At 36.8% G+C, this 25,094-nt stretch overlaps 1 protein-coding gene across 2 annotated transcripts in view; it reads right to left on the minus strand.

The window, feature by feature from the left end:
- Positions 1-366: 366 nt before the first annotated feature.
- The window catches only part of LOC111146846 (leucine rich repeat containing 69), a 105,695-nt gene continuing 80,967 nt past the window's right edge, over positions 367-25,094 (minus strand). For both annotated transcript variants that reach the window (XM_022502553.1, XM_022502552.1), the window contains 3 exons: positions 23,965-24,066; positions 15,984-16,163; positions 367-477 (listed from right to left, as the gene is read on the minus strand). In XM_022502553.1, the coding sequence (XP_022358261.1) occupies positions 367-477; positions 15,984-16,163; positions 23,965-24,066 (393 nt within the window). The remainder of the gene's footprint in view (positions 478-15,983; positions 16,164-23,964; positions 24,067-25,094) is intronic.

A 25,094-nucleotide genomic window follows, 5' to 3' on the forward strand; every position in this document is an offset into this window, starting at 1 on the left:
TGCATAAAATAAATACTTGTCCCCATCAAAGTCTCTTAACACTTATCTAGAAAAGGAGGGCGGTGGCCATCAAATGACAGGAAAATATAACACTCACTTGCCACACAGATCTTTATTTTTCCATTCTTTATTTTGTTTTTAAATCGAAGAAGAAACAGCACACCTAGAGTCTAAGCAAGCTAAAGGTAGAGTATAGCGGTTAAATTGGGATCTTTACAAGTAAATTATTTTTCTTCCTTTGTTAATGTGCTGGGAAAAAGAAGAGACACAGTATGGTGTCATAAGTAGGGTATAATCTGACTCCGTGTGCAGAGCCTGGGGGGGGGGGCAAGTCATGTGAGACTCTAAATGAGCTGCTCACCAACTCTACAGTTGAGCAATTCCAAAGAGGTTAGGGCCACGTTGATTAAAACATTTGTAAGAACAAATTAATATTCGAAGAGGTACCAGCTGTAGATTTCTGCTTATCTTCCAGTTCTAAAAGGTAAAGATTAAAAATAAAATTAAAGCAGTACTCAATAAATATTTTTGAATAAAATAAACATTAACTTTCTCTGAGATTTCATATCATTAACTTCTAAAGGGCACACTATTCTATTTATGCTTGATTTGCTCTTTTCCCACACAAAAATAAATTAACTAGCTAAGAAAGGCATCTTCAAAACTAAACAAAGGGGGGCCTGGGTGCTTCAGTCAGCAGAGTGTCTGACTCTTGGTTTCAGTTCAGGTCATGATCTCAGGGTCCTGAGGTCCAGCTCCATGCCGGGCTCAGTGAAGAGTCTGCTTGAGATTCCCTCTCTTCCTTTCCCTCTGTCCCTCCTCCCATTCTCTCCCTCTCCAAAATAATTAAATCTTTAAAAAAAATTAACAAAATTCAAATGATAAAGGATTATCTATGCTTTTACCCAAATATATTATTACTCAGTCTAACCATAATGAGTTTCAGATAAAAGTAAAAAATGATACAGAATCCACACAAACCTGAGTTCTGCCCTATAGGGATGTTAAATTGATCAATCAGCAGACCTTTATTGAACTCCCCAACGGATATCTTGGTTTGGCTTGTCCACCATCCATTTGCCCGTGGAAATTAATCTTAATATTCTTTGCTCATTATGCATAAAATGTTCATTAAGATTGGCTAGATTTCAGACAATTTGCCCAATGCGTGACTTAAAATTCTGTACTTCAAATCTGTTTTTCATTCTCAGTGCACAAAATAGGCAGTCAAAAACCTTGTTAGCCATCTTAGCATACATGTCTTCACCACTAATGCTGGAAATAATGGCAACTTCAAAAGCTTACCATCTGTATGCTTTATAAACAACCTCTGAAGTCAACATAGCTCTCAGTCAAAGAATCCAAAACAGTCACACAACTAATAGTGTAACTCATTGACAGGGACACTTGCTTTTATCATGAACCCATTGGGCTGTCATCATCACAATGCACAGTGAGAGATTTCCTTACTGTTTTGTTCACTCTTTCACAAAAGAACAGTGAGGGCCCGTTTAAAGGCTCAAATACCTAAGCACAGTTATAAATCCACCCTTGAGAGAGTAATAGCCTTCCAACCTTGGTGGTAAATCAGTGGGGAAGTCAAAGTCATATGTGATATCACCTTTTCATCCCTCCAACCATGACTATGAAGTGCTCAGAGGATACATGGCACTTTCTAATGAGAAAATATCTGGGATTAAGGTGGAAAATGGTACAGACTCTCAACAAATCTGACTTTATTCCTAAAAGGAAGTTTAGCTGATCAATCAGCAAATATTTACTGAAATCTCGATTCAGTATCTTATTTTTGTTTATCCAGCATCTATTCCCCATTCTGCTGGCATAAAAGCCTGTCTTTTCCTTTTGGGAACCACCCCTTCACTGATTTCAGTGTTTATTTTATGGAAGAGAGAGGATAACTGATCCCACCCCCTGGCTCAAGACAGCCATGTAACTCAAGCCTGGCACATAACCCAAGAGAGTCCAATAAAGTCAAAGAACATCAGCCCTAGGGCTTTCCCTGGATCTACTAAGAGAAAGAAGCTCTCCCTCTATTGCCAGAGGGCATAGTGTAGGGTACAATGAGTGCAAAACCAGGACAAAGGAAAACAGAGACAATACACATAGAAGGACGGATTCCTGATGATAAATTTGGGTTACCTGACCCAGCATGACTAAATATTTAGACAGACCCATTCCTAGGCCTTGTTTATTACTCATTATTAGTTAGTTAGTTGGTTAGTTAGTTAACTAGTGCATAAGTTGGGTTTCTTTAACTTGCAACCAAGAATTCTGACAAATTATAAGCAACCTAAAATCTGAACCACATTAAGCAAAGTTCCAAGAATACAAAGATATAAATAACAAATAATCTCTGCCTCAAAGAATCTTTTCAGTATCTAGTTGGAAAGCTAATATGTAAACACAAAATATAACTAGAAACATATGGTTCAACACCATGATAGGTTCTATATTAATTCAGAGAAGGGAGACACCACCATAGGCTGCACATTAAGCAACATTTTGCAATGTAAGAAAATGGTGAGCTGGGATTTGAAGGATGACCAGGGTGTGACTACCTGGAAAGGACATGAAAGGACACTGAAAAAGAGGGAGAAGTGAGAGCATAAGTTCAAGAATGTGCATATGGTATTGGGGAAACAATACAGTATAAATAATAAATAGACCATAAAATACTGAAGCATGGACTATCAACAATAAATGAATACATTAGTCTAGAGGTAAGAAGAATTCATAAAGTTTTCCAATGATGCACACATTATATACAGTATTTTAAATCTATATGAGATCATAGTGATTGACTGAATTGTAATGGCTAAGTGTAGAAATTGTGCTCAAAAGCTAAATGTGTTTTTTCTGCTTTGCATATGGGTCCAACCAGCTAACCCTGCTTACTACTGTAGCACATTTCATCTAGAACTAAGGGCTGTCAAAATAAATCACACTAAAATACCTCACTTAGTGGCTATTTAAGAAACTAGAACAAAAAGAGTACAGCCATGAACCAAGAGGAGTTTACAGAAAGAAAGACAAACATAAACCAAGGAAACAAGTGGAGCCATAGAGTTAATCTGATTCTCTTTGTCCAGTTTCTCCATGAGGTAAGAAGTTTACAACAGAAACGATTAAAGACATTTTCCATTTCCACTGTGGTTTTAGCCATTTCCCCTTGTGTCATTAAGAAACTGTATGGGCAGGGTTTGGATTGGCTCTTGTTGCAAGCAGGAATGCAAAGGTTCTGTATCCCTCTTTCCCCTTCTTAGGGTATCAAAGTTTAGTTAATTAGAATAAAATGTTTTGTTTCATTTTTTAGAAGTTTATTTTATCAAGGACCATTATCAGTTTTGTACTGAATATGAAACTTTGCTTGTAATTATTGTATGACTTAATAATTACTATTTCTGATATCTCTCAGTACTGTGAATTGTTTGAAATTTTACTAAGAAAAATGAACCCAACATAATTCCTTGGGAACATACTTTTCCATCTAGAATCACTGGACACAGTAATGTTTTCATAAAAAAAAAAGTCTCAAATGCCTGACGTGCTGATATCCATTTAAATTTCTATGCCCATTTGTGGCTTCATCACAATGGTTTCTACCAGTATGACACTTGCCCATTTGAGCATGTTACAAAAGAATAATGACACAACCTCTTATAGAGGACCTCTCTTCACAGGCCTCAATTAACATAACTTCAAGATTCTGTGGAAGATAATTACTGCTTTGGTTGTTGTTTACAGAGAGAGATTGAAATATCTGAAATCTTCTTTCTGTCAAGCTGAAGTTAGAAAAGCAAAAGGAATTGTCTATGATTAGACATGCTTTTATTCTGAAGTATCTTTATAGCAAAAAGCTTTAAAATGTGAAAATATACCAGTCTAATTTTTCACCCTTTACTATGTATAGCCAAATGCATTATTTCCTAAAGCAAATGAATATATGATTACATCCTCTCCCTATTTTAGGAAAAAGCAGTTTTATATTTTAAGTTTAAAAACATACATTTACTAAGTTTTGTATTTTTTGAATGGTGGAATTGAGTTTTTAAAAAAATTCAACACCTGCTTTATCAGTGACATTACTGTCATGTTTTAAACTGAGAAATAAAAAATTGTCAAAATATATATTAACATCACAGTATAAAGCGAAGCTTTGAATAAGGTTTCAGTATTACATGAACCAGAAAGCATAGGAAAAGAGTAAGATGGTTTCCTGTTTTCTTCAGAAAAGTATCATAGTAGGCAGAGTAATATCTGAACCCCCCTTGCAAAGAGGTTCATGTCCTAATGCCTGGAATCTGTGAATATGTATGTTAACCTTACATTGCAGAAGGGACTTTACAGGTATGATTAATACAAGGACCTCGAGAGGTACATATTTATTCTGTATTATCTAGGTGGGCCCAATTTCATGACACAGATTGTTAAAAGTGGAAGAGGGAGACAGAAGAGAAGATCCAAGTGATGTGATGTTGAGGACAGTCCTGCCAATGTTGGCTTTGAGCCAAGGAATGTCAGTGACCTCTAAAAGCTGGAAAGAACAAGAAAATGGATCCTCCCCTAGAGTCTCCAGAAAGCAATGCAGCCCTACTGACACCTTGTTTTTAGCTCAGTGAGACTCGTGTTAGACTTCGGACCTTCTACTGAACTGTGACATTATAAATTTTTGTTAGGAAACGAAGTTTATGGCAATTTGTTACAGCAGCAATGGGAAACTAATACTGGTCTCATGATCCAAATTAGCAGGACCATGAAAAGCATGACTATGACAACCCCTCAGACACTCTGAAGCTAGGAGAGGCTTTGGTCTAATCTCTTCATTGCCCAGATAAGGAAATTAGTCCAGATATAAAGAGAAGAAAGGTGGTTTAGCTTAAGCCTCAGAATTCAAGCTAGAGAGAGAACTAGACATTAAGTTCTCTAAACTCTTACTCAGTGTTAGTCACAGTATTCCTCCTAGCTTCTTTCACCAGGGCAGGATTTTGGTTATGGTTTAATAACAATATGCAGAATTCTCTGAAAGAATAAACAGTTGTTGGAAATCGCACACATTTTCAGATAACGCACAGAAGTACACTGCTTTGCTGTTCTGATCTACCTGCAACCGGCTAAATATATTCAAGTGAATTACCCGCACAACACTTGAAACTCAGTATGTCTGTGATAAAACTTGGGGTCTTGCCTCCCAGATCAGCTCCCTCAGGAGTTTCCTGGTTTTTCTCCTTCACACCCTTCTGCAGTTTCCCTTATCCAATCAATCAAGTTCCATCATCCATCCTCCTCCCAGGGAAGCTCTTTCCTTGCATTTTCTAATGATACACCTTACACCCACACTAGGCAACCACTAATTGGTCTTTTTTCTTCATCTTCCCTTCTCTTCAACCTCCAATTAATCCTGAACAGTACTGTCAAATGATTCCTTCTAAAATACATCTTTCTTTATATCATTGACTTGTCCACATTTAGTAGGACTCCATTTCCAAATGGGATCAAGTTCAAACTCCTTATTCTATCCTTTGACAGGTTTATAGAATTTGACCTCATTTTTTAAATAATGTCTCCTCCCATTCCATGAACTAACTTAACTGATTCACTGCCCTATGAACAAGATCCATTCTCCTCCATATCATTCTCTTCTAAAATATCCCCTCTGCCTCCTTCTCCATGTATCTGAATTTTACCTATGCCAAGGCCTTGTAAAGTCGCAGCATCTTTCTGGGTACCTTCCAGGCCAGACAACTTAAAATGATCTCGTCTTCCACTATGAAGCACTAAAGCTCTTACCACACATTTAACATTTAGTTTGTATTGCTAATGTCTTTTTCATCTTTAGAGTTTAAGCTCTTAGATTTTAAACCATTTGGGACCAACTAGTTCCCCTACTTATCTGCCCTGTACTTGGAACCGGAGTTTCCTGTTTAAAGCAGGACTTCAAATATTTACAGAGTGACTGAAAATAATTTTTAAAAATCTAAGAATGACAATTCTCCACACCAGCAGTGAGAAAAACCAGCAATGAGCACTACTCTAAAGTTAACTGCTCCATTTAAGAAGGGGAGCCACACATTCAGATTTGCCCAGGACAGTCCTGATTTCTTGCTGGTTTTCCAGCTTATTAATAATGTTCACTTTCACTCGCAAAAGCATCTTGGCTGAAGTAATACATGACATGGTCATTCTGCCTGTAGGGCACTTTGGACTGTGGTAAGAGCAGAAACCAGGAAGAAATCCCTGCTTATGTCCCAGCCACGCATCCAGCTAAGCAGCAGTCTCTCCTCTACAGAGTGGATCCTGCTCTCCAACACCATGTCTGCGTAATCAGTGTCTTTTGAATTTCACGTGAGAGGTTCAAACATTTTGGGGACACAAAATGGTCCAGATAAAGGTGCTGAAGTTGAATGCAATTTGAGATTCTTTAGAAGAAAAAATAATCATAGATATTGAATACAACTGTGACTCTACCCAGCAGTTTAAGAACAAAAGGGAGAGTTTTCTAAAGAGAAAAGAAAATTCAATGAGTTCCCATAGGACTAGAAGTAATCAAGATACAGTGTGTGAGTTCATTTATATTATAACTGTTTTGCTATTTTCTGAATAAAATAATAAAGAACATTCACACCATTTCAATTTTTCTGAACAATAAATACATATTACTTTCACAACTGTTTAGAATTAGAAATGTGATGCCTTCTGATCCTCTTAGTGCCTAATGTACATTAAATTGACTAACCACTGCATAAATGTTTTAAAACCTACATTCATTTTCACAGTTGGTTGGCTGAAATGATCAGTTTCATAAATGAATGTCAGTGGTATCTAAACAGTAATAACTTTTTACTGCAAAGTAAGATTTTGCTCTATAAGTAATGAGTAAAATTATTAAATGTAATCTTATGTTTCATTACTGGCAGCTTGTCATAAAAAAGGAATTAAGGTCACAAATTTTCATTTATTTTCATAGAGTAGATCAGCATTTTCACTCATTTGTAGTGAAACCTACTCAATCTAATCTCTTTTGAGGATAGTTTTAATTACATTACATCATTCAACACAGGGTTGAGAGTTCATGTTCCAAATGGTTCCCTCCCTAAACTCTTCAACTTTAAAGGTATCTGGGGAAATGTTAAGTTCAACCAATGTAACTATACAAAATGAAAACTATCAAATGCATATCTTGGGCCCAGGATCATTCTTAAGTGTTTGGAAAAGATTTTATGAGACTATTTAGGTTACCTCTAAGTTACTAGTTCAAATATGACCCAAGCTGATAGTAACTAAAAGGGTTAGCTTTTGTTGCTATTTTAAAGATTTATATCATTAGCAGTTAATACTTAAATATCTACTACACTGAAATTATTGATAATTCTATCATTGCTAAGGACTTGTTTAACTCAGATGGCAAGAGCTGTAACATTTGGAAAAACACAATAGCATCTGGATGAATTATGGTAAAGGTTAATATTTGATATTGAGCAAAACTTTTCATCAGCTACTTTTCAGTCCTCATCTCATTACTTCATAAGTACCACATAATTTCACATTCATCTGAATACAAGCAATTACAATTCGATATTTAGTTGTTTCTAGTTGTTTTATGTCAAGAATAAAGACCCATTTGTCATCAAGTGTCTTCCCTCTTCAACTGTGCCTTCAGATGGCAAACTCCGGCAGAGACAGAACATTCTGTAAAGCACAACAAAGCAACCAGACGTTGGCATTATCAAATGGGCTCTCCCTTCATGATAAAGTATTTACTCTAAAGGTCAGCGTTCTCTAAATTTCATTCCTGAAAAGATAATTAAGATATTAAATTTTTTTAATAGAAAGGAAGGCTTCTAGGCAAACTAGTTTTTGTATAATCTCTTCCTACTTAAGTGGAAAAGCAACATAAAATCCTAAAGACATATAAAAGCAACTGTTTACCAACACGGTTAATCTGATTATCATCCCATGTATTTTGTGCACATTTTCATTCTAGAAACAGGAAACTAAACAACTCCATTAAAATAAGATGTTTTAACTGTCAAGTACCAGGTAATGTATATCCCAATCTAAATTTTCTTTATCCAATTTTTAAATATCCTTAAATTTATTTGGCATAATTTATAAATTCATAGTATACACTTACTCTAATTCCACTGTTACATACTTTTTTCACTGTCACAAACTTACTAAATGTTACTTAATTTTTTCAATTATTTTAATAAAGTTAAGATCAGTGGCTATTTCAAAGCAAAATAATTTTCCTTTTCAAATTTTTTCTTCTCACGATTTCTTGACCTTCCAATGTCTTTTGCCTATCAACTTATCTAGGCATACAATTCTAGATTTTGAGCTATTTTCTCTTAGTGCTTGAGGATATTATACCATTTTTTCCTGGCATCTGCTTTCAGTCCATTGTCATTTCTTTGTAGGTGATCTATTTTATTAAAAATTTATTTTTAGCTCTTAATAGCTCCTCTTTGTCATAATGCAGTTTTACCAAAATGGGTCCAGAGATGGATTTGTTCTTTTTATTCTCCTTAGCACCCAATGTGCTATTTCAATGTGAGGAATCATGTCTTTCTTCAATAACTGAATATTTTCTGCCATTTGAAAGTGTTCACACCTAGGTCTCTGACTTATTTTTTTAACCATTATGTTTTTAACCCATGCTATATTTTTATGCCATTCTGTTATGTTTATAATGCACTCAGACATACTTAATTGATAAAAAGATATTTTTATTCCTCTTTTAATTTTTTTAAGGATTTTATTTACTTATTTGTGAGAGAGAGAATATGGCTTGGAAGGAGCAGCAGAGAGAGAAGAAGGCTCCCCACTGAGCAGGGAGCCTGATGTAGGGCTTGATTCCAGGACCCTGAGATCCTGACCTTGAGCCAAAAGCAGAGGCAGATGCTTAACAAACTGAGCCACCCAGGTGCCCTTTGCTTTTAATTTTTAAAATGAAATTATGTAGATACCAAACCTTGTTATTCTCCTATCCTTTCTTCCATCCTTATTGTCTTGTTCAGTAATGACCAGTATTAACACGCATGAGTGCATGTGTGTGTGCATCTGTATAAAATCCCATAGGAAAAGTCTTCGCTTCATCTGGCCTGAATGCCGGTCATGCTAGGTTCCACACCATAAGTCAACAGAGGAAAAACCTCATCTCTCTTCCACCTGACAGTCTTTCAAATATAGGAAGGCAGCTGTTGTGGATAATAATATAACCATCAATCAATGAATTTATTTGCACTTTCTTTTATGGTTCAAAATAAAAAAGTGTGTATGCTATAGAAGTACAACAAAGAGAGAACTGAAGGGGCTATCAGGAGGCATTAACTCAAGTCCTAACCTCAAAGATTTGAAACTTATGATGAACAAACTGCTTATCTTATTTAGTTGCTTCACCTCTAAAAGGAGGCAATGAAAACCAAGTAATCAAGTTAATACGAACATTGTGACCTCATGTTACTCAAATATCGCCTCCTCAGAAAAGTTTCCCCTAAGCCTCCTGCTATAAGATGAATGTTGGTGTCCTTCCAAAATTCATGTGTTAGTCCTCATACTAATGTCATGACTTTAGAAGAGGAGGCCTTTGAGGGGTGATTAGATCAGGAAGACAAAGCCATCATGATTGGGTCTTAGAAGAGACTTCCTAGGGGCGCCTGGGTGGCTCAGTGGGTTGGGGCCTCTGCCTTCGGCTCGGGTCATGATCCCAGGGTCCTGGGATCGAGCCCTGCGTCGGGCTCTCTGCTCAACGGGGAGCCTGCTTCCTCCTCTCTCTCTCTGCCTGCTTCTCTGTGATCTCCGTCTATCAAATAAATAATAAATAAAATCTTAAAAAAAAAAAAAAAAGAAGAGACTTCCTAGCATCTTCCAACATGTGAGAATACAACAAGAAATGTGTGACCCAAAAGAGGGCCCTCAACCAACCATGCTGGCACCTTGATCTCCGACTTTTAGCCTCCAGAACTGGAAGATATAAATTTCTGTCATTTATAAGCCACTCAGTCTGTAGTATTTCATTATAGCGGCCTGAACAGACAGGGACACCTCCTAAGTAGCTGCTTGCTTCGTCTGTGATGCCACAGTAGGAGTATATAACACCTCATTATAATGCTTATCACACTGTTTTTTAAATAAATAGTCCATGATTTCCTCAATGGCATGGACTGTCCTATCCATCTTTGGATGCTTAGAGGCTAGCACAGTACCTTGCACAGAGTAAGCACCCCTTAAAGGTAACTGAAGGAAAAAAATACATACAAATCATACTCTAAGTGGGAAAGTACCACCACTATCCATTTTCTAGTTATTTAAGAACTTTCAAATCTGCTCTTTTTAGCTTACTCAATCCCTTAAGGTGATGGAAAAGATGAGGCTTATCATGTGGTAACCAATTCTAGCCCTATTAATTCCTTAAAGTAGGCAGCACATAATCAAAACACTAAACCCTTCCTGAATTAGCACAAAACACAGACTAATTTTACGTTTCATCTTCTATTATCTCTGTCCACAGCCTACAAATCATGTATTTCTTCATCCTCAAAATCTTTCCTCAAGCCTTCCTCACCCTCGAGGAAACATCCTATTACTCTACCTTTATACTATACATTTCTTGGAGATTAGTCAAGACTTGTAGACTTTATTTCTGTGTTCTCATTTGGTTTCTGACCAATGGAACCTGCTTCCCATTTAATGACATTTAATGACACAAAGGATACCATGTTCCTCTCCCAATTTTCTAGCCCAGTTTTTTCTCCTCAGCTCTGAATCTCTCAGCTTGGCACCTTTAACCAACTCATGCTTGAGCCTATAGCAGAATAAGGGAACAGCCAAATTATCTCACCCAGAGAATACTGTGGTAGGAAAGGACAAGCAGGACAAAGGTATTCTAAGGTCAGAACTAAAAAGGACAGGGCACAGAAGAAATAAGCAAAGGTCAATGGGAAGTGGGTAACTGAGCAGACACCATCAGGAAGATAGGACCACGTGTGAGGTCTTGACAGGATGACCATAAACTTCAGAGGATGCCCACCTGGGACACTACTCAAGAGCTCCAAAAATTGGATAATACAGGAAGAAAAGGAGGAGAAGGAAATCCTGAATGATCAAGATTATATCTTAAATAACCAAAAACATCATAAAATTACCACATAAACTTGGAATTAACTAAAATAAGTTTTCCAGTAGAATGAGGGCCCAAATAGAAGATAAGTTCCACAGAAGAAAAAGTAAGAAAATCCTGTTTCTCACATATTTGTGTTTTATAGCTAGAAAATCTGTGCTTGCACTACCTGATTTTGGCCCTCACCGATTCCCTGACTATATTTTCTCAATCTCCTTTGCTGACTCCTGCTTTTGTTCATCCCTCTGATATAATCATCCTCAAGTGTTCTGTCCTTCTGACCTTCTCACCTCACCAGATAAGTCTTCTTGAGCAATCTTCATTCCCCTGGCTTCAGGTATCTCATATAAACAATTCTTATAAACAATTCCCATCACTAGCTCTAACCTCTCTTTGTCAAAAAATTTAAAAACCCCATCTTGCTACTCCGTTGTTTCAACAACTGTAAGTAGGTCTTATGGGCTGAAACATGCCCTCCACAAATTCAAATGTTGAAATCTTAAACCCCTGTACCTCCAAATGTGACTATATTAGGAAGTAGGGTCCTTAAAATGGTAATTATATTAAAATGGGGTCATTATGGTGGGCCCTAATTCAATGTGACCATGTGCTTATAAGAGGAGGAAATTTGGACATGGATGGGTACAAAGGGAAGATTATGTGAACACACAGAGATGACAGCCATCTATGAGACAAGGAAAGAAGTCACAAAAGAACAAGCCTTCTGACACTTTGGTGTCATATTTCTAGCCTCCAGAAACGTGAGAAAATAAATTTCTGTTGTTTAAACCTCTCAGTCTGTGGCCTTTTGGGACAGCAGCTGTAACAAACTGTAACAAACCAATATAGTACCTTTCAAAATTAAGTTCAAACACAAGCGCCATCCTCCTCTCACACCTGCTTCTCTCTCTAACGTCATCTCCCATCTCTGCGAGTTTCCTGCACTCACTGTGTAATTTACTTGCACAATGTTACCTTTGCACAGGGAGTTCCCTTACCAAAAATGCCTGTCTACTGGTTCTTTATTCTAATACTTCCCTATCACTCAAAGCACATTTACAAGCAAAGCTTATTAAAATAATGTTAACATGTATTATGCGTTCAAGTACCAAGAACAATCACTGTGTTAGGCCCCAGGGATAGACAGAGAATGTTCCCAGTTACATGAGATGACTTCTTCTCAGAGCACCCTGTGCATTCCTCCATCACTGTACTTACTCAAGAATGTAATAATTCTTTCTTGTCTGAAGGCCTTAATTTTTTATATCTATCCTGCTGGTATCTAATATGCACTAGTGTGCATGTACTGTGCTAAGCACCATCTGCACAGAACCTCATGTATCATTCATCTCAGCCCTGTGAGATATGTACTATTCTTATTATTGCAATTTTACAATGGAAGTTTAGCCTCAAAGAGGAAATTAAGAAGACCCAGGTGGTTAAGTGGCACGGCTGATAATCAAGCCTAATTTGTCAGATTCCAATCACCTTCTTATACCGCTTTCCTTAGAACGTGTAAGTTCCTGAGAGGCTGGAGCTCTATATTCCTAGCCCTTGGTAAAGTACCTGACACGTAGTAGTAAAAAAAATTCATGAGTTTGAGTAGGTAAATAAATGATGATAGAATAAGGCTCTTTAACATAAATGCCTTAAATTCATTTGAAGCAAATGAGATATAACTGGGTTGAAAAGCATCGGAAAAATGGTCTACCATGTCTGGTTAAGAGAAAGGAATAATGTACATGGGTTCCCTCCACAGAAACCCTACTCAGCAGCTTTGTGAACTGAGCCAAAGTACTTTGCTCCTCTGCAACTTGGATTTAACACTGGTGTCGTGAGGTTATTGTGTACGTTAATTGAGGTATACCATGCTTAGTATGATATGAGGCACAGTACCAAATAAATGTTGGAGCCAGTTACTATCATTAGGTGTGACTTCTCTACTTGAGATGAGACTAACAGCTCATCAGATGATTTTAAGAAAAAAAATCTATTACAGAAAGAACATTTTCCCTAAGAAAGACTGAAAGATGTTCATTGGGGGAAAAAAAGAAAAATGGCAACTTCTGCAAGGTGTTCATGTCATGACCAGTGAAAAGCAGAGTTTTTGGACAACTTTTACCAAGTAATATGGCATACATTATACTCATTAAATGTCTCTTGAATGTAACTATCAATGCCAGATGGTAATGTGAACAATTCACAGATAGGTTACATAAGCAATAAGGACTACAGATTTACTCCCATCTTGAGAACCTAAACTTACATTTTTATTTTCAATTTTCCACTGATGAGCTCTCTCTTCTCTTGGTATTTCAGGTCCAACTGGTTTTCACTTTTAAATTTCTCTTCAGCCATTATTTTACCTTGACATTAGCCCTCACTGGCAGCAGTTCTGCCAGGTTTTTCTCTAACATACATTTGATATGTTAATAACCTAATAGAATGGAAGAACTGGATTTTCAGATCCAGATCTTGTGATTCATCAGCCTTTCTCAGAAATAAAATATGTACCAAGCACTGTGCTCAGCTCTCTATAGTCTCACTCCTGTTCAACAGAGTACTGAAAATCCTGGCCAGCACAATCAGGCTAGAAAATGAAATAAAAGGTGCCCTAATAGAAAAGAAAGCAGGATAACTGTCCTTGTTTGCAGATGCTATGATATTATGTAGAGGAAATCCTAAAGACTCCTCCAAAAACCTGCTAACACTAATCAATAAATTCAGTAAGTCAACATACAAAAAAAAAGTCGTGTTTCTGTACACCAACAATAAAACATCCAAAAAAGAAATAAAGTAAACAATTTCATTCACCAGCACATCAAAAACAATAAAGTTCCTGGGACTACATGTAGCCAACAAGGTGAAAGTACTCTACACTGAAAACTATAAGACTTTATGAAAGAAACTGAAGGTACAAACAAATGGGAAGATATCCCATGTTCATTGATCAGAAGAATTAATGTTGTCAAAATATCCATATTACCCAAAACCACCTATAACTTTAATGCAATCCCTATCAAAATTCCAATGACATTTTTCACAGAAATAGAAAAATAACAATCCTAAAATTTGGATGAAGCCACAAAAGATCCATAGCGGCCAAAGGAATCCCCCTTCCCAAAAATAGAACAAAGCTGGATACATCACACTTTCTGATTTCAAACTGTATTATAAAGCCTATAGTAATCAAAACAGTATCTTACCAGAATAAAAACAGACACTTAGGCCAATGGAACAAAATCTAGATCCCAGAAATAAACCCTCACATATATAGTCAACAAATGTTGGACAAGCAAGCAAGAATACTCAAAGGAGAAGAGTTAGTGTCTACAATACTACTGGAAAAACTGGATAATTACATGTAGAAGAATGAAATTGGACCCCTACCTTACACTAATCATAAAAATAAACTCAAAATGGACAAAGATTTAAATTTAAGAATTGAAACTGTAAAACTCCAAGCAAAAAACATAAGGGAAAAATCTTTTTACCTTGGTCTTGGAAGTGATTTCCTGGATAGGACACCAAAAACACAATTAAAGGAAAAAGAAATAAATAAGTGGGTCTACACCAAACTAAAAAGATTCTGCACAGCAAAAGAAACTCAGTGAAATGAAAAGGCAACCTACAAATGAGAGGAAATATTTATAGGATATATGTGAAAAAGGGTTAGTGTCCAAAATATATAAAGAACTCATGTAACCCTACAGCACAAAAATCAATTACCTAATTACAAAATGGGCAGAGAAAATGAATAGACATTTTTTCAAAGACGACATACAAATGGACAACAGGTACATGAAAAGGTGCTCAACATCACTATTCATTCAGGGAAATGCAAATCGAAACCGTAATGAGATACCGCTTCACCAGTTACAATAGCTATCATTAAAATGGCAAGAGATAAGTGTTGGCAAGAACATGGGAAAAAAAGAACTCTAGTACACTGTTGTTGGGAGTGCAAATTAGTACAGCCACTATGAAAAACAGTATGCATGTTCTTCAAAAAATTAAAAATAAAACTACCATGTGATCCAGCAATCCCACTTCTGAGTATATAGGTAAAGAAATTGAAATTACTTATTTCATAAAGGTATCTGTACTCTCATATTCATTGCAGCACTACTCACGACAGTGAGTAGTCAAGACATGGAAACAGTGTAAATGTCTGTCAGTGGATGGATAAAAAAAGATGTGAGATACATACACACACACACACACACACACACACACACACAGAGGAGTATTATTCAGCCACGAGAAAGGAAATCCTTCTATTTGCTACAAATTGAATGGATCTTGAGGGCATTATGCTAAATGAAGTAAGTCAGAGAGAAAAATACTTTATAATAACACTTAAAATATAACTTATAATATCTAAAAAAGACAAACTCAGAGATACAGTAAAGTAGTAAAGTGGTGGTTGGTGGGAGTGGGAGAAATGGGGAGATATTGGTCAAAGGGTACAAACTTCAAGTTACAAGACTAACAAGTCTAGGGATCTAGGGCACAGTCTGGTAAGTACAGTTAATAATACTGTTTCATATACTTGAATGTTGCTAGTTTAATAGATTAGAGGTGTTCTCATCACAAAAAAGAAATAACTATGGTGGTAATCATTTTGCAAATTTATGAATGTACCAAAGCAACATGCCTTACATAAACCTTAAACTTACACAATGTTATGTGTCAATATGTACCAATAAAGCTCAATAAAAAACATTATACTATCACAGAAGTAAATTCTTAGATAAAAATCTAGTTAGTATTGGTTGACTTGGGTAAGGACAAAGAATAAGAGAAGGTCTTAGGCTCTATTCACACAAAAAGCATCATTTACCTTTGGTGGAGGAACAAATTCAACACATTCCAGCCATATTGTTAAAAAGTAATTTCCACATATTGCACATTTTCTTCTCTGAGAGATTATGTTCCTGACCTGTGGGTGCTGTTCTATGACGTGCATTATGAAAGGATTCTTTCCTGCTAGTTCATTCATTATAAATCTTGATGTTATTTCCTAGATTAAAAAAATACAGTTCCTCAGATTATTTTTAAGATAACTATTTTATATTACAACTATTCTCATTTCACTAATATACTTTTTTGGCCTATTTCTCACAGTTTCTGTTAATTTTCCATAATACATATATAATAAATTATATTGCTAGTGACTGATCTTATAAACTCATTTTCAATGATATAAGAAAAGCAATTTGGGACGCCTGGGTCGTTCAGTGGGTTAAAACCTCTGCCTTCGGCTCAGGTCATGATCTCAGGGTCCTGGGATCGAGTCCCACATCAGGCTCTCTGCTCTGCAGGGAGCCTGCTTCCTCCTCTATCTCTTCCTGCCTCTCTGCCTACTTGTGATCTCTGTCTGTCAAATAAATAAATAAAATCTTAAAAAAAAAAAGAAAAGCAAGTTACTTCCATTTCAATATTTCCATTTCAAATCTCTTACATTCAGGAATCCAAATTATTAAAAATTTACATCATTAAAGTTTAGGTTCAAATGTTATACCTCTCATTATAATAAGCAAAAAAAAGAAACAAAAAAATAATAAAACACGGATTGTACAAATATTCAGACTGGACTAAAAAATTGAGTCTGTCATAATAACTAACGTCTAAATCCTTATTACTTAAACTGTGACTCATGGACCAATAGAACCTGTATCACCTCAAAACCTATTAGAAATGCAGACTTCCTGGGGCACCTGGGTGGCTCAGTTGGTTAAGCTTCCAGTGCCTGATTTTGGCTTAGCTCAGGATCTCAGAGTCCTGAGACTGAGCTCTGCACCAGGTTCCGTGCTCAGCGGGGAGTCTGCTTTTCTCCTCCTTCTCCCTCCGCTCCTCCCCCCTGCTGTCTCTCTCCCATAAATAAATAAATAAATAAATAAACAAACAAACAAACAAACAAACAAACAAATCTTAAAAGAAGAAGGAAGAGGAGGAGGTGGAGGAGAAAGAAATGCAGACTTTCGGCTGCACTTCAGACCTACTGAACCAGAATCTGCAATTTAAAAAGGTTCTCTGGGTAATCAGTGTGCCTGTTGAGCTTTGAGATGCACTGGTCTAAGTTACCTACTGCAGTGAGTACCTGAATAGAGTCATATTGGTAAAGAGCACTGATTCCTACTGCCCAAATCTCTGAATTCAATCTGTATTAAATCTATCTACCCAGCCATGTCCAGAAACTTCACTTCAGGTAATAACTTAAAATATTAAATAACAAAAAGGGTGGTGAGGATATATAAGCTGGCTTTTGCCATGATCACCAACAATATCATCACCCTAAAGTAAAATACTATATAATACATAAAATTAAATCTTCACTGATGAAGCAAACAAAATAAACATTTAATTTACTCCGCTAAAGGAACCTCATTGTTTGTGCTGGTAGCATGAAGTCCTGTATGAATGTTACACAAACATTGCATCAATTGTAACCGTTTATGGGAATGGGTGTTTTTTGTTGTTGTTGCTTTCGTTTTTTTTTTGTTTTTTTGGTTTTTTGGTTTTTTGGGGTTTTTTGGCCAAAGTGAAAGATTTCCCTCTGGTATTAAGATAGCTCACATCAGGCTCTTTTGGAATAGGGTCCTAATAGGAATCTTTGGGAATACATACATACATACATACATACACACACACATACATATGTACATACATAATCTTCACTCATTTGCCCCAATTAAAATCTTAAAAAAATAAGAACAAAGTTCTATAGATTGTTGTCTTCTTGTTCCTTATTACTCTAACCCTTCCATTTACCAACTTCTAAGAAAGCAGCCTTTCTACAGCAAACAGCTTTAAGATTGGGCTCCTTAAATGTCTGATCCTCAACAGCACAACCTCCTCCCTACTTCGGCTCTTTTTCCTGGATTGTTACATGATAAGGTCATCCTTTCTGAAATAATTACTCTTTCATACGAATATTACCAGGACTCCTTAGTTAGATGTCCATTACCAAATCCTCTTCTTTAACTACTTACACAGAGAAGAGTTTGTGATTCGGAATGATATACTAATTTTAGAGGTCTATGTTTAGCTATCAAATCTCAATGGCTAGGTCTCACAATAAAGCAGAAAACGAATAAACAAGGTTTCACTTTCCAAGCAGTAGATAGTAGGAAAATTTGCTGAAATACATGGGACCTATAAATACGTCACAATTCATACAGTTCACTTTTTCAATTTATGGTTTCTGGAACCAAACATGTTTGTTGCACTTGATATGTCTCTTGACAACTCTTATATTACCCATTAATTATGTTCTTCTCCTACTTGCTGCCAATATGTTACTTTGGAAGAATAACACATACCACTGAAACATAAGGTTATGACTTGGAATTGCTAGCATATATAAAGTAAGATATTGGCATGACCAATAGTATCTTTTAGGACACCTCTTAAAGATATAGGCAATGCAGGGTGCCTGGGTGGCTCAGTGGGTTAAAGCCTCTGCCTTCAGCTCAGGTCATGATCTCAGGGTCCTGGGATCGAGTCCCACATTGGGCTCTCCGCTCAGCGGGGAGCCTGATTCCTCCTCTCTCTCTGCCTGCCTCTCTGCCTACTTGTGATCTCTGTCTGTCAAATAAATAAATAAAATCTTAAAAAAAAAAAAAAGATACACGCAATGCAGTTTTTGAGAACTTACAACTTAATGATGGCCTAATTCTAGCGTTATTAAAAGTCAAGAAATCTTTTATGAACCAATAAATTGTTCCTTTTGAATAGCTTATGTGCTATTATGTTAGAATATTTTTTTATCTAACTATATGTATATCAGAGATGATTCCTATGCTTAAACCATCATATATTAAAATCAGTTTCAGCTGGATGTTTTTATTTTTCCTTACATATGATTATTTAATTTGAATTTTAAAATTATCCATATACAAATTATATTTTTATAAATATTAAAATTATAAAACGTAACAACAGATATAAAGTCTTAGAAGGAATGATGAACTTTGAAACTGTTGTATGACCAAATGTTACTGTGTGTATGACAGGCATTAAAACATCATCAAGAGGAAAGATTCTTAGAGATAGACAGATAAATGGGTAGAAATCCTGGCTCTACAACTTTTCAGCAGGGTGATACTATCTGTCAAAGTCCTTATTAACTTCTCTAATCTTGGATACCACACCTGTAAAATAGGGATTTTTTTTCTAATACTATCAAACAGAATTCAGAGAATTAAATTAGATAACACAGATAAAACTTTTAGTCCAACATTTACTGGTGCAGTATGCTTTGGTAAATATTTTGTTATAATCTAGTCATAAACATTAAATTTTAGTTCATAAATCTTTGAGGTGAAGAAAAGTTTTTAAAAATCTTTTTTTAAGATTTTATTTATTTCTTTATTTGTCAGAGAGAGAGAGAGAGCACAGGCAGGCAGAGTGGCACAGAGGCAGAGGGAGAAGCAGGCTCCCTGCTGAGCAAGGAGCCTGATGCGGGACTCGATCCCTGGACGCTGGGATCATGACCTGAGCCGAAGGCAGCCACTTAACTAACTGAGCCACCCAGGTGTCCCAGAAGTTCTTAAAAATCTTAACCAAGGCAGAGCCTAAATCAAAGCTCTACAATTCTTTGACAGATCAAGTAGTTTAAATCAGGGGTGCCTGGCTGGCTTAGTTGGTGGAACATGTGACTCCTGATCTCAAGGTTCTGAGTTTGAGCCCCACGATGGGTATAGAGATTACTTAAAAAAAATCATTAAAAAATTTTTTTAATAGTTTATATCAGTAATGTCACTTTTTCTCCACATCCTCGCCAGCACTTGTTGCTTCTTACATTTCTTATTTTAGACATTCTGACAGAGTAAGGGAATATCTCATTGTGGTTTTGGTTTATAATTCCCTGTTGATGAGTGATGTTGAGCAACTTTGTCTCTTGGCCATCTGTATGTCTTCTTCAGAAAAATGTTCATATCTTCTGCCCATTTTTAACTGGAGTATTTGTTCTTTTTGTGTTGAGTTGCATAAGTTCTTTATATTTTTTGGATATTAAACCCTTATCAGATATATTGTTTGCAAGTATCTTCTCTCATTCAGTAGGTTGTCTTTTTGTTTCATTGATTGTTTCTTTTGCTGTACAGAAGCTTTTTATTTTGGTGTAGTCCCAATAGTTTATTTTTGCTTTTGTTTCCTTTGCCTTAGAGACATATCTAGAAAAAATGTCAAAGAAATTACTGCCTGTGCTCTCCTCTAGGATTTTTATGACTCCTGTCTCACATTTAGGTCTTTCAACTAATTTCAGTTTATTTTTGTATGGCATAAGAAAGTGGTCCAGTTTCAATCTTGTGCATGTGGCTATCCAGTTTTCCCAACACCATTTTTTAAGGAGATGGTCTTTTTCCCATTATATTCTTGCCTCTTTTGTTGCATATTGACCATATAAGCATGGGTTTATATTTATATCTGGGCTTTCTATTCTATTCCATTGATCTATGTGTCTATTTTTGTGCCAGTACCATACTGTTTTGATTACTACTGCTTTGTAGTATACCTTGAGATCTGGAATTGTGATTCCTCCAGTTTTGTTCTTTTTTAAAATTGCTTTGGCAATGTGGGTGGCTCAGTTGGTTAAGCATCTGCCTTCAGCTCAGGTCATGATGCCACAGTCCTGGGTTCAAGTCCCATATCAGACTTCTTGCCCAGAGGGGAGACTTCTTCCCCCTCTGCCTGCTGCTTCCCCTGCTTGTGCTCTCTCACTCTGTAAAATTTTTAAAAATCCTTTAAAAAATTGCTTTGGCTGTTTGGGGCCTTTTGTGGTTTCATACAAATTTTAGGATCATTTGTTCTAGTTCTATGAAAGACACTATTGATATTTTGACAGGGATTGCTTTAACTCTAGAATGTTTTTGGCGGTAAGGCCATTTAAACAATATTCATTCTCCCAATCCATGAGTATGGATTCTCTTTCCATTGGTTTGTGTCATCTTCAATTTATCTCATTGGTATTCTATAGTTTTCAGAGTTCAGGTCTTCACCTTTTTTGGTTAAGTTCAATCCTAAGTATTTTATTATTTTGGGTGCAATTAAAATAAATCTGATTACTTAATTTCCCTTCCTGCTCTTTTGTTATTACTGTATAGAAATGCAACAGATTTCTGTATATTGATCTTGTATCCTGTGAGTTTATTAAATTCATTTATCAGTTATAGTAGTTTTTTATGGTCTCCTGCTCTTACAGGTAGTGGCCTTATGAAAGAGAGGTCCTGTGGTGTCCTGTAGTAAAATGTCCCCTGGTCATCAGAATCTAGAGTTTCAGGAGTGTCTCCTATGTGAGTTGTATGTGACCTACTGCTGTGGCTGAGCTGTATTTGTTTCAGGCCAGTTGTCAGCAATGGCTCACTTTCCCTGTTGTGGGCAAGTTTGGTCCCTCTCTTGTTAATGGGCAAATGTGGGGCTGCCCTGAGCTTGAGTGGGGTCAGACCAGGCATTTGTCAGAGCTGCAGTAGCACCAAACTGCAAGGCACTCTCCCGGTGTTATACCAAGGCTGGGGGGGCGAGGGGCTTTCACCGATGGGTAAAGTGTGTAGTTAGACCAGATGTTTGCCCTCAGCCTACTGCTGGGGCTGCAGTTTAACTGGTATGTATGGTTACCTTCAACTCTCGCCAGGACAGGAGTCACATTGGAATGGTGCTGGCCCCTACTGGGACTGCTTACACAATGCCATGCTTGTGGTATAGATTTGGACTCTTGTGGGGGGCAGGTTAGAGGGTTCTGCTCAACAGGAGAATGCAAGGGCAGGGCACATAGTGTCAGCAAGCTTTGTACAGGTCTGCTGTGGGAGGAGACCTGTGCCGATCTGGAAAACTCCTGGGAAGCCAGGGTTGGAAGGAATGAGTCTGCAGAAGAATGTGGGTGTGGGGTACACTGTTAGCAAGCTCTGTGGAGTATTCACACTTTGCTGGGTCCTGCATGTGTTTGTGTATCTAGGCTGGGGGTGTGGGCCTTCCAGCTCTTTTGTTTTCAGAGAAGTCTCCCAAAGATCCCTGCCCCTGCTGCACAAGCTCTGAGATAATAAATATCTCTCCCATACCCCAAGTGTTGTTCAAACTGCTGCTTCTATGCTCTATCACTGGGGCTGTTTGTTAGGCTGTCTCTCTCTCTCTCTTTTTTTTTAAATTTCTTTTCAGTGTACCAGAATTCATTGTTTATATACTACACCCAGTGTTCCATGCAATACATGCCCTCCATAATACCCACGACCAGGCTCCCCCAACCTCCCAACCCCCGCCCCTTCAAAACCCTCAGATTGTTTTTCAGAGTCCATAGTCTCTCATGGTTCATCTCCCCCTCCAATTTCCCCCAACTCCCTTCTCCTCTGTCTCTTTAAGGGTGGGGACTCAGTTTTTTATCGCCCTTTGGCTCTCCCAGAGCTAAGCTGCTGACTTTTGAAGTTCCAGGTGTTAAGCCCCACTGATTATAAAAACTCGCAATGTGCCAAAACAAAACAAAACAAAAATTGTAAAAACTCACAATGTTAAGCCCCTCTGGTTTTCAAAGTCAATGAAATTTTCAATACAGTGTAGTACAATATTTTCTCTTCTTTATGATTTTAACATTTTCTTTTCTCTAGCTTACTTTATTGTAGGACTACAGTGTATAATACATATGTATATTAACTCCTATTTCTTATATGTTAATATGTTCATCAACTATTTATATTACTGGCAAGGCTTCCAGCAACAGTAGGCTATTAGTAGTTAAGTTTTGGTGGAGTCAAAAGTTATACATGGATTTTCAACTGCATGGGGCTGATGCTCCTAGTCCCTGTGTTGTTTAGAGGTCAACTGTGTGTGTGTGTGTGTGTGTGTGTGTATATAAATGCTTGTGCTCCTGGCATAAAAAAAGAGAAAAGAAATACTGCTCTCTCACTCTGTGTCTTCATCCCAGCCACAGGGCAACATTCTTGACTACAAGGGCTTCCAATGAGACCACTGCCACATTGGGTTAACTGCTCATTCAGTCCCCTCTACAAATCAGAACCTCTTCCAGGAAGGGACTATCTCTGTCCCCTTTTCCCTCACCTTCCAGCAGCATCTTTCTGAGACAATGGACCTTTCTGAGAATGGAATCTGAAGCCCAGCTGCTTAGGTGGGCATCATCATCCCAACACCTGCTAGCTCTGTGAACTTGGACAAGTTATTTAACCTATCTGGGTCTCATTTTATGTAGAAGGGGGATAATAATGGTGCTACTTTTTTAAGATTATTACAGAACTAAATAAGTTCATTCCTGTTAAGCACTTAGAACCTGAGAAGTCCAAAGTCATGATGGAGACACATACTCAAATGTGGGAAGATCTACAATCTTTAATTCATCTATCACCAAAAAAACACATAAAGAGAGTCCTCAAATATGCTTTTCTATTCCATCTTTTAATATCATCAATTTGTCTGACTAACGTTAACATGATTTCTGGATCAGATTCATTCATCCACTAGAAATAGGGACAAGTGAAAATAGGATGGAAGAGGCAAAGATCCTGGTAAGAACAAATTAAACATATCCTTAGACAATATTGAAAAAATACTTGGAAGGTTAAAGTGAAAACAAATTCCTCTCTTTTCTTTTCATCCAACAAAATGTTTCCATTTCTCTAAATCTGGTCATTCTGGAAATTAGGATTACATTGGATTCTGTAAGCAAGTCAAAGAAGTTATGTCTAGGATCCACACTGCCAATGGACTAAGGTTGCAACAATCATTTGCTGGCTTGCAAAACTGCTTTAAAGAAAACTCTTTAAAATTTAAATCAGGGCTTTCGCTTGAAGACCTGTGTAAATGATAGAAGGCTTCACCTGTAGACTCCAGGCATCTTCCTGTTGTACAGCATTCACTGGCTGCCTCAGGAACAGTGGATTTCCTTCACAGTAGAATTCCTTCAGCTTCAGGTTCTGAAACTTTTGAAACAAAATAAAAACTTCATTGTGTGATAAAATAACAAACTTTACTTTTCAGGCTACATCTTACTTTATTTAGAACTTCTATTCCATGTTAGTATTTTAAGAGCAGGACATAATTTAGTTTTTAGAAGCTTAAGAGCCTTCATGCTGGCTTGAATGGCAACGCAATGACCTTACAGGTCCCTGATGGCATCCTCTATACTAGACAATTGTGAAAACTTGTTCAGGATAATAGAATTGATTAGTAATAGAAGAGAGATCAGTTAATTAATCAATTAATCAATTATTTGATTATTCTCAATCAAAATGCTGAGAATATATTGCAAATAATGTATTTGTTAGAAAACCAAGTATAATGAAAAATAACATTCTAATATACACCAATATTCAGGTCTCAAAGACTGTGAACCAAGATCCATTTATGTTCAGTGAGAAAGGTAAGAGAAACAGAGGAAAATCAAAATGTTCTCATTATAATCTATTGTGCACAGTGAAAATAAAAAAGGAGAACAGATTTCACAAGGATATTTAATCTTCTATGAAGAAAACTTAAATTCAATTGTCTGCCATTTGAGTCTACCATTATTAGGAGAAAAATAAGGGATTCTCTCATATTAATAGTGTGCCTTGTCTCCCAGGAAATCATGTGTTTTCAAAGTTAAATTCATTTAGAGAATTACTTTTCCGAGCCTCAGTTTCAGCTGTGAAATGGAAAAAAGAAGACCTATCTTCAGTGGTGTGCTGGTAAAACAGTTCTGTGGAGATAAAAAATTTTAAAAAGCCCTGAACTGTGGCATGTTTTGATTCATTGGTATAAATACTGCTACCATGGCTGATTCCATTCACCAAACACAGAGCTGGGAAGAGATGCGGAAAACTGGTTTCTATGAGCCACAATGAACTGGCATCTTCACACTTACGGGAGAATTAAAGATATTTCCCTGATTTCAGCTTAGGGTTTGAAATTCAACAAATTAAAATAATTGATTTAAAACATCTTTTGAGAGCACCATGTCACTAGGTCT

This window comes from Enhydra lutris, unplaced genomic scaffold, assembly GCF_002288905.1.
Source record: "Enhydra lutris kenyoni isolate GAN:26980312 unplaced genomic scaffold, ASM228890v2 scaffoldscaffold14, whole genome shotgun sequence".
NCBI classification, from domain to species: Eukaryota; Metazoa; Chordata; class Mammalia; order Carnivora; family Mustelidae; genus Enhydra; species Enhydra lutris.